Source organism: Benincasa hispida, chromosome 1 (genome assembly GCF_009727055.1).
Source record: "Benincasa hispida cultivar B227 chromosome 1, ASM972705v1, whole genome shotgun sequence".
Lineage (NCBI taxonomy): Eukaryota > Viridiplantae > Streptophyta > Magnoliopsida > Cucurbitales > Cucurbitaceae > Benincasa > Benincasa hispida.
Genome location: NC_052349.1, coordinates 83,787,396 through 83,798,769, shown reverse-complemented (window position 1 = coordinate 83,798,769; position 11,374 = coordinate 83,787,396). Strand labels below are relative to the sequence as shown.

The 11,374-nt window shown below is 36.4% G+C and overlaps 1 protein-coding gene across 1 annotated transcript; it reads left to right on the top strand.

The window, feature by feature from the left end:
- The first annotated feature begins 1,832 nt into the window (after positions 1–1,832).
- Positions 1,833–4,794, top strand: LOC120071208 (phospholipase D alpha 4). The gene is made up of 4 exons (XM_039023333.1): positions 1,833–1,967; positions 2,090–2,650; positions 2,751–3,945; positions 4,189–4,794. The coding sequence occupies exons 1-4, from the start codon at positions 1,875–1,877 to the stop codon at positions 4,623–4,625; spliced, it is 2,286 nt and encodes a 761-aa protein (XP_038879261.1). The 5' UTR covers positions 1,833–1,874; the 3' UTR covers positions 4,626–4,794.
- The last annotated feature ends 6,580 nt before the right edge of the window (positions 4,795–11,374 follow it).

Below are 11,374 nucleotides of genomic sequence, written 5' to 3'. Positions count from 1 at the left end.
AAATTTTGATTTTCATCTATGTTTCATTTTTATTATATATACTAAGTTTATTTCAAATATATACAATGTTTATCTTAAACATATTTAGAACAATTACATATTTAAGTTTGTTATAATATATACCCTCTATTATAATTTTGGTCTCATTTATATTAAGAAATATATTTCATTTACTTTATCATATCTATCCATGTATATTTAGTCATTTTGCAAATATATGTCCCATATTATATAATAATAATGTTAGGACAAATTGCAAAATATATCTTCAAATATGGTAATTGTTGCAATTTTCACTTGTGGTTAGATGCTTTGTTTGAAGAAATTTCATAGTAGGTGAATACTTTTGGAAATATAACCACCCCAACATATTTCTAAGATTTAGGGATAACACATAAAGTAAGACACAATTAAATGAAAAACACTCATTAATGATGATATATTTCATAATTAATGATCAATAAAAATAAAAAAAACTCTCTAAATAATTAAATAAGAGAGAAAATGTACTACAATATTAAATTTGTCTTAAAAATCCACACAAATCTTATTATAAAATATTCTTCAAATTTAGGTTATTTCTGAAATATCGCTTGTGAAGTAGGTTGATTGTTTAAATCTTTCTTTCTTAAATCTTGGGACTAAAATGTTCGTATTGAAACTTTAAGAACTAAATAGACATCAAATTCAAACCTCAAGACCAAAAGTGTAAGTTATCTTAATAAAAATGTGAAGAAAACAAGTTGAAAATGAAGAACAAAAGAATTACAAAGTTAATAATAAATAATAACTATCGAAAAAGAGGCAACATTAATATATATATATATCACCATCTAAAATGGGCTATGCATGAAAACTTTTAATTTCCCCTTTATTCCGTGGATAATCATAAGGTTATATAATGTAATTTCACATTAAAATCATTAAATAAAAAGTGCACCTTATTTTTATGTTCACTTTAAAGGAAGATTTCCTTTTAAAAAAATTATATTTTATCTCTAAAATCTCAAATTTACCTTAAAAAGGAAAAAAATATAAAATAATCACATTTCAAAAGGTTTAGCTTAAGTTGAAGATGAATGATCATTAATACAAATGAGATTTGTAATTTTTTTAAATTATAGATGTTATTTACAAACATATACTATTAACATGAAAGACAATACATAATCCAACCACTTTGTCTTCAAAAGTATACACCAAATTGTTTAAACAAAGACCAGTTTGGTAATGTGATATCATAGGAAGGAATTTATTAGAATCCCCCACTACTAATTAATTCTTCAATGAAGCAAAAAGGGTCGGAAAGGAATGATCAAAGCAAACATTGCACCACAAGCAATGGGATCATATTAAAATTATTGATAGGAGCTTTGAACTTTTCTTCAAAAAAGGGGGAAAGAAAACAATTTCTTCTTCATTATAAAAATGTGAGATGAAGATTAAAAATGGTTTTAACTCATGTAGGTAAGTTGGAAAAAAAAATGGAGGAAAATGACCAGATGCTATTTAGTCCTCAAAAAATGGAAGGCAGAGCATTATTTATATTCTCATGTTTTTCAGGGGAAGAAATGAAAATGTGATTGGAGTTGAAGAGACTTGGGCTTGAAGCATAAAATAGTGGACTAAAGGATTACCTCTAAGATTGACATGGAAAATCCCACAAGTTTTTCCAACTGCCAAACAGACCCTTTGCATTGAATTCCAAGCTAGCTCTTCCCCTCCTTGCTGATGTAATTGCAACACCTGATATAATAGCAGCTGACTTATCCATTCCTATATAAGAGACTGTGCATCACACAACACATTCCTCAATAAAACTTGTCATTTTCTCCCTTTATCCATTCATTCTCTGTAAAAAATTGTTTGAAGTTATGGCAATGGAGGGAAAGCAGAAGTTCTTCCACGGAACACTTGAGGTTACCGTCTTCCATGCAACGGCATACACCCCGCCATCACCTCTGGATGTAAGTTCTGGATTATAAGAATGCAAACACATAATTTCAGTAAATAATAGGCATTTCTAAATATTCATTACAAATAATAGAGAGTAATCAAAATAGCTTTCTTTTGTGGCTCTTTTTTGTAGTGCATATTTTCTGGAGGAAAGCGTAGCTATGTGACCATCAAGATAGACAACAAGGAGGTCGCCCAGACAAGCCATGAACAAGACCGTGTATGGAACCAGACATTCCGAGTTCTATGCGCACATCCATTGACTTCTACTGTCACCATTACAATGAAAACATCTCGTTCTGTATTGGGTAAATTCTACATCCAAGCCCAACAGATTTTGAAAGAAGCAAGTTTTATCAATGGTTTCTTTCCACTTCTTATGGAAAATGGGAAGCCAAGTCCGGAGCTCAAACTTCGATTCATGCTATGGTTTAAACCAGCAATATATGAATTAAGCTGGAAAAAGATGCTGGGAAATGGAGAATACAAGGGGCTGAGAAATGCAACATTTCCTTTAAGGTCCAACTGTCATGTGACTCTATATCAAGATGCTCACCACCTCCCTACTTTTCAACCTCCATTTCATGGTTCGAGTACACCAAGAAGGCTATGGGAAGATGTATACAAGGCCATAGATAATGCAAAGCATTTGGTTTACATTGCAGGCTGGTCCTTCAATCCAAAGATGGTGCTGGTAAATCAAAGCAATCAACCTATCTTTGTAATCAATAATATTCTTTTCTTTTTTTCTGTTTTTTGCGGTTGAAGATGGCCAATACACTTTCAATGATCAGGTAAGGGACTCTCATACTGATATACCCTATGCTTTAGGAGTAAAGCTTGGAGAGTTGTTGAAGCAGAAGGCAGAGGAAGGAGTAGCTGTGAGAATACTGATTTGGGATGATGAAACATCCCTTCCCATCATCAAGAATGCCGGGATAATGAACACACATGATGAAGATGCTCGGGCATATTTCTTGCACTCAAAAGTCATATGTAGATTGTGCCCCAAATTACATCCTATGTCTCCACCAATTTTCTCTCATCATCAGAAAACCATAACCGTAGATGCTCAAACTCACATTAATGCACGAAACAGGGAGATTATGAGTTTCATTGGGGGTTTAGATCTTTGTGATGGTCGCTACGACACAGAACAACATTCATTGTTCCATACTTTGAACAGAGAATCCCACTGTTCAGATTTCTATCAGACGAGTATATCCGGTGCCAAACTTCAAAAAGGAGGGCCAAGAGAGCCATGGCATGACGTTCACGCTTGTGTAACAGGTGAAGCTGCTTGGGATATATTAACAAACTTTGAGCAAAGATGGACTAAGCAATCAGATGCTTCGTTGTTAGTACCAACAAGCATCTTACTAAAATTGATGCCCCAGCTCGAATCAAGCACAAACCCACAAAAGGATTGGAACGTGCAAGTTTTTCGATCTATTGACCATTTGTCTGCCAGCCAAGTGTTCAGAAACATGACCATCGAACGAACCATCCATGAAGCTTATGTTGAAGCTATCAGGCGAGCCGAGAGATTTATTTATATCGAAAACCAATATTTTATTGGAGGGTGTCACTTGTGGGACAAAGATCAACACTGTGGATGCACAAATTTGATACCAATCGAGATTGCGCTCAAGGTGGTTAATAAGATCAAGGCAAGGGAGAGGTTCACAGTTTACATAGTGATTCCAATGTGGCCAGAAGGACCCCCAGAGAGTGAATCAGTTGAGGATATGCTACATTGGACAAGGCAGACAATGGCAATGATGTATAGACTGATTGGAGAAGCAATCCAAGAAACTGGGGAAAAGGCCCATCCAAGAGATTACTTGAATTTCTTTTGCCTTGCAAACAGAGAGGAAGAGGGAAAGTGGGACTTTATTCCCCCACAGAGTCCCCAACATGCAACACAGTACTGGAATTCCCAACAACATAGGAGGTTCATGATCTATGTCCATTCCAAGGTCATGATAGGTAAAACTTCATATGTTCTGAATCTCATTTCTAAGCGGCATTTTAACAAACATGTAGAGAGCAATATAAAAACACGCTAACATCAATAGTCTTATTAGGGGCATTTTAACAAACAGGTAGACAGCATTTCAACAAACACAAATATCGAATGTCAAGCTCATTACCAGTTAAACTAGCACTGATTTAAAGCAAAAAACTGTCAAAGAAATAGAAACTAACCATGAACACGTCGGTGTTTTCCAGTGGACGATTTGTACATTTTGATTGGATCTGCCAACGTAAACCAGAGATCCATGGACGGAGACCGAGATACAGAGATTGCAATCGGATGCTACCAACTAGAAAACGACGGAGAAGAGTTCCCAAATGGAAGAGACATTTCAACATTCCGATTATCCCTTTGGTACGAACATACACAACGATTCGAAGAAGTGTTCTTAAACCCCGAAAGCTTGAAATGCGTTCAAAGGGTTCGTTCAATAGGAGATAAATCATGGGAAATTTACAGTGGAGAAGAAGTTGAAGACATGAAAGGGGTTCATCTGGTAACGTACCCTGTGAAGGTGAAAGAGGATGGGTCGATGGAGGATTTGGAAGAAAATGGAGGCCATTTTCCCGATACCAAATGCCCCATTAAAGGAAGAAGATCAATGATGTTGCCGCCCATTTTCACAACCTAGTTTTACTTTCTTCAATGGCGATGAGCTAACTCTGAATTTGCTTTGAAATTGTTCGAACCTCCATGAATGAATGAGAATACCCAACTGGGGAATTGTGGATTGGGGGGAAAAAGTTTCAATCTTTTTCATTTTTACATTTGTATTTTTTTAGTAAATAAATTATTTGTAACTCCTAATTGGTGTTTATTATAAACTGAGTATTATATTTTTTTAAGAGAGATAACAATTAAAATTCATTAGTTGGGTAACTATTTATTTTTTATTTTTAAAAATTAAGCAATACTTCGAGAAATTGTCCAAAATAACTTCCTTTAGTTTTCACATTTAAAAAATAGCACGCTTTCTGAAATCTCATAGAATTGGTTTTTCTTGAGTCTTCTCGGGCGAGATCGGGCCCGAGATTATGTTCGAAACGTAATGAATTCAAATTATCCAGTCGTGTAAAAGGACGAAAATACCCTTGCTTTTAAAAAACCCATTCATATACACGAAAACCCTTCAGACGATCTAGCTCCTCAACTTGCCCAAGATATCTCTACTTTCTCCGTGAAAAATTCATTCTTCACGGTTATTTGCATCCTTAAGCTTATTTTAGAGGTATTTCCTTCTTTAAGTATTTTGTTTCATTTTTAATTAGAGGTTTGCTAGCATTTTTGAATGTATAAGTATTTGGATCAATACTCCCAACCCTTTCATATACAACGAAATCTGGCTTGATGATTACGTATGTTGCAATATTTGTTCCTTTTTTTGTGTATTTAGCCTGTTATTGATAATTTTTTGGAATTTTCCCATGCTATTCAATTGAATTTGTTTAAATCTCGGTCGAGATTCGATGAAGTGGGCCCGAGATCGTTTGAATGTGTACCAAGATTGGGTTTAATACCTTTGAGTTTTGGGAATTTTATATACAATCTCGGGGTAAATGTAGCCAGAGTTCATCCCTGAGATTTTATACAAAATGGGATCAAAATCCTAATCTCGTGTCACGCCAGTATAAATGTCCCGAGTTCTTCCTTATTAAGGCACGATCTCGGGCGAATTTTCCACTAAACTCTTCACCGAGATTTAAGCTAGATTCCAGATTTATGTTATTTTTTGTTATTGTTTTGCCTACTTGATTTTTGAGTTGAATGTATGGCTTGTGGTATGTGTGACAGATGACATTGGTGACTAAGATCCGTACTTCTGACTATTTTCCAGTAAATCTAACTTGTTGTTCTCATCTGGCGAAAACAGTCTCGAATATTTAAAAAAAGTCAACACCTAGGCAGTTGTATATGTTTAGGCAGATTGTTTTTGTGCATTTTTTGGATGTGAAGTTAGTTTTATGGGTCTCTATTGAAAGATTTTATATCAAAGAGTTCCATGAGCGCGTTCGGATCGCTCTGATCTCACCGTGACCAAAATACAACAATATACATTCAAACATACAGTTATGCAAACAAAAAATTAATTATCGGCATACCAAGAACAAGATAAATAACAAGGGAGAGAGTTCCATACCAGTTGAAGATAGTCTTCGACACTTTGGAACTCAATACAACGGAACCCTTCAAGAGATCTACCAACGCCCAGTAGCAGCATCAACAGCAGCAGCACGAACAACCGCATGAACACGAACACCATGGGGACGACACCACCAGTAAAGAGCCTCGGGTATTCTAGGATTAAAAACCTAAAGGGTGGTCTTTGGTGAATTTGGTAGAGGAAGGAGGAAACACGAATCTTATAGGCGATAAGCAAGTGGGAGGGAAAAAGACGCTATCGCATAGTAGATTGCTTATCGTTTAGGAGAAGCTACACAATTGTGTAGGATTTACTGAACGATCGTTTAGGAAAAGGTATACGATCGTTTAGCTAAATCGGCACACTATATGATCGTTTAGAGAAGCTATGCGATCGTGTAGTCGACAATGTGTGATCGTTTAGGTGCGAGGTGGATGATCGTTTAGGTGGAGAGTGCTATCGTATAGGCTCTAAAAAAAAACTTAAGCGATCGTTTTCTTTTCTCCAACGTGCGCTTGTGAAATTCTTTTGGGCGATGACGACAGACTCTTCAAAAATGAAACAATTTCATCTTTATTTCATTAGTTACAATAACCGACTCATTCCCACTAACCCACGTCCAAACGTGAAATTTGGATTAATTATCATATAATTAATCAACTAATTAATTAATAAATATAATCATATTATATTTTTATCCTATAGTTTGATATCACATATCTACTATAGTATTTTCTCCTATACTTGATATAAATCATATTTATATCTAATTTCCTCCAAAATAATATATCTCATATATTTAGCCAATTATATCATATATAATTAACCAGTCCAATTATATCATATATAATCGAACTTCCTCTTGTCAATTTGAACATTTCAAATTAACCCAAACACTAGTTCTTAACTTTATCCAAGCTACCTAGGGGACCTAATGGACCTATGGCTCGAAGCTCCAACGGTCTGTGAATAACGGACTAAACTCTTTAGCCACGAGATCCATCATCCGTTAACTATCAGGCATTCTAGTAAAGACCAACAACTGAATTCTTCTTACCATAAATATATTTCTGTGTCCATCGAATATAACCAATCATGAGTACGATGACCCTTCATAGATGTTCATAAGTACAATTGGGCCAAATTACCGTTTTTCCCCTGTAGTTACATCTCACTCCTTAAGTACCACTGATTCCTCTAATGAACAATACAACATAGTCCAACTATGTGTGAACACCTCTCGGGCCAAGAGAAGGTGTGTGGCGCCACATTGTTCAAGCCCCGGAATCAACCCTTAAGGGAGCTATCTATCTACTTACCTCTGCCTCGGGGAATGAGTGAATTCCATCTTGTGTAGCTGAGTTCTCAGCTCCTAAATCAGACGAATCCCCAAAATGGTAGGTTTGAATCGGCAACCTGGCCACTCACACCCATACAAATCAAAGGACTGCCCTCAATGTCAGAAGTTCCCAACTCACTCAGGATTGAGATCATGTTACCTATGGTCATCCTAGTGAAGTGAAGTCTCTGTCATGAACGGTGTTATATAACGAGACATTAACACTTCGTGGTCAGGTCTTATACAAACTCTTTGTATAGGACGCTCCCGCTTGCATGTCCCTAACACAAATGATCAGAATCAGATCATCTGTGACAAGTCACAACACTTGTGACCATTCCACAAAGCGGCCCGCATTTGTAGCATTACCAGGATAAGGTTTCCCTCTTATATCCATATACTACAGACCATTTTGGTTATTACTCAAGACATGATCCACTTGTATGTCACCACATACATGCTTGAGTCACATACAGATAACCAGGGTTTTATGTTTATTGGTTTGTGGTAAAGTAAATAAAACAAGTAATTGAGCAAAAATACAAGATGTGAAGTAAATATCATATATTAACAACACAAGCGTTCGTACAAACTATTTATAAACTACAGGACACGAGACTTTAGGGCATCAACCCCAACCATCTCGCACTTGTCCTAAAGCGAAGTGGGGTGTACAATCAACTAGTACAAAACAATAAACTAGGACATAAAAGCCCAGTACAAGAAAATCTCCCACTTGCCCTAGTCCAGCTGCGGGCGATCCTGTAGACCCATGCTTCGTAGGTGACCCTAAAACACTGTAGCCGTGAGAGCCTTCGTAAATGGGTCCGCAACATTAAAATGGCCTGGGTTAGACTGATCTGTCTTATCTCCTCAACCTCTTGAAGGATCTTAGAACACATTTCCTTAGACAAAGTGACTCCATGCCTAAATGGCAATAGGCCCCTCCTAGAGTCCTGCATCGAGTACTTGAGCAACATCTTGTCAATGTATGATGCCTGAGACAGTGCTAACACTTTGTTCTTACAATCCTGAAAGATCTATATACGTAGAACAAACTGAGCCTCTCCCAAATCATTCATTTGGAATTGGGTCGCTAGTCAGTACTTAACTGCAGTCAGTAGACCTACATCATTCCCAATGAGTAGGATATCGTCTATGTACAATATTGAGAAGACTTACTGAATCATTGATGATCTTCCACTAGTCACAAGGTTCATCAAAGTTTTGGTCAAAGCCATACGATTTGATCGCAGTATCAAACCGTATGTTCCAAGATCGAGACGCCTGTTTCAGTCCATAAATAGACCGATTCAGTTTGCAAACCTTTTGCTCTTGACTTTGGGCTATGAATCCCTCGGGTTGCACCATATAAATGGACTTCTCAAGATTCATGACCTTGACCCATTCATTTTGGTCAACATCTTCCATTGCCTGCTTATAAGACAACGGATCCTCAACATCGACATTTGCTACCATAACAAGGATTTTCGTGAAACCCAGATAGCGAATGGTGTTGGATTTTATGTCCTAAAACTCGTAGTGTGTAAATTGATAAACATATTCTGTTTTGTTTTTTGATAAAATTTTTATTGAAATTGTAATCTTGAATCCAATAAACTAAGGTCCCAAGGCTATTTAATGTAGACTTGAACTTTATGTGATGACATAAAACATGGATCAAGTTCGAGTAAATAGCTTAAAATGGTTTATAGTATAGGGATAAGGTTGGGCGCCTTGTTCTGGGGACACTATAGATGTGGTCCACTTTGTAGTTAGTACAAACGATGTGATCATGAATCGTTTATATAGAGATATGTGAGTGAGGGCATCCTATGCAATGAGCTTGTATAAGACTGGACCACGACTTAGTCACTTTTTTTTATAACACCGTTTACTATATAAAACTGATTAATTCAAATTTGATGACCTAGGTAACTTGATCTCAATCCTGAGTTAATTATGAACTTCTATTTATTCGGGATTATCCTAAGATCTGCATGGGTGAGAGCAGTTCAACAACACTGACTCAATAAGCCTCCCATTTCAGGGGTAAGACCGGGTAAATAGCTGGGGACATAGGGGCAAGAAGAACTTCACTCCTACCTATCTCTAGTGGTAGTAGATAGGTTTTCCCTTAAGTGCTGACTTCAGAATAAGAATAAGGGGCCCCACCCTCTCACTAGGCTGAGAGGAACTAGATTTGTTGGTTGGACCGCAAATCAATTGTTCTTTAGAGGTTTAGTGGGACTGAAGGAACAAGAAGTGTTCTCGGGGGTAAAATGGTATTTTGACTTACTATGAAAATACCATTTATTGTTTATATCAGATGGATAGAAATATATCTACAGTGAGGGGAGTGCAACTACGGAACTTTAGTGGAATGACTCGTTAGTTAACAAATGTTGATTAATTAGGTTAAAGAGTTTTACCGGTTAATCTCGGATTATTGGAGCCCATAATCTGTAGGTCTATTAGGTCCCCTTGCTAGCTCATATGAATTAAACTTAGAACAGTATGTTGGATTAACTCGAATTGTTCGAATTAGGAAAAAGGATTAAAACCGACAAGTATATGCGATATCGCTATCGATTTTTTGTATGGCGCTCTATATTCAAATGTGATTTGAATTTCGAAAATATGAATGTGGATTCATGTTTGGGAGGTAAAAATTAATCAAGAGGGTCAAAGCTGTAAAAAGTCAAAGAGTTGACTTTTTCGTAAAAAGTCAAAGTTTGACTTTGATCAAATAGAAAAAGACCATTTTGCCCTTGACTAAGAGTTAGTGGAATTATCCAACATTTTTGTTGGATAATCCCACTAACTTAAGTGGGCTAGACCATTTTGCCCTTGACTAAGAGTTAGTGGAATTATCCAACATTTTTGTTGGATAATCCCACTAACTTAAGTGGACTATGTGTAAACATTATAGAATGGCACATAGCCCACTTTTGGTTTAGTGCTTTTGGAGGTGTTGATTTTTGGTGAGTTTTTACATGCATTAGATGCATGTAATTGTTTTATAAAAAGGAAGTTTTATAAAAACAAAAAATTTCTCTTTTCTCCTTTTAAGCAAGCTGAATTTTTATAATTTTTGGTTTTCCAAAATTCTCACCAAAATTTCTCCTTTCTTTCACACATTAACCTTGAACCACCATCTCTTCCCTTTTTCATTCCTTCATTCACCGGGTTCCCACAAACCCGGTTCTGAGTCTAGAGAATAGCGGGTAAACTCTAGTGGTGGTCCGGAAGAGTTCGGGTTGAGATTCAGCGAGAAAAAGCATTTTTCGATAGCTACAAAGGTTGTATTCTATCCTTTCTAGTTTACTGTTTTTTATACATTTGCATGCTAATTTCCTTTTAATTAAAAGCAATTAGAGTGTAATTAGATTCTTATTCCGCTGCGTATGTCTCGTGTTCCATCAAAACGATCGCATAGTACCATCGTATAGTAAATTCAACGTATCGTTTAGTTCCCACGCCAAAGCTATGACGATCGCTTAATGCTATCGTATAGCAAATTGAACGCATCGTTTAGCTCCCGCAGGTACACGATCGTCTAGCGTTCAACATCACAACGACTAGCTTTTTTTCACATCGTGAGCGTCTGGAGCTAGACAATCATTTAGCAACTGAAACCACAGCGACGATAAGAACAGAGGTTGATTTTTCTGGAACTGCAACTCGGCCTCTTCGCTTGTTTTTTCGATTTACAGCTTCATCTCAACTCTAAAGACTCCCAAATAAATTACAGGCTCTTGGGAACACTATTAAAGCTCATCAAGCCAAAGCCAATTACAAATTTAAAATGAGAAATTTAAGAGAATTAAACAGCTAAAACTCAGAAAAACCATATCAGTACACCAGTTTCATATTTCACATATTAAAACACCCACAAACC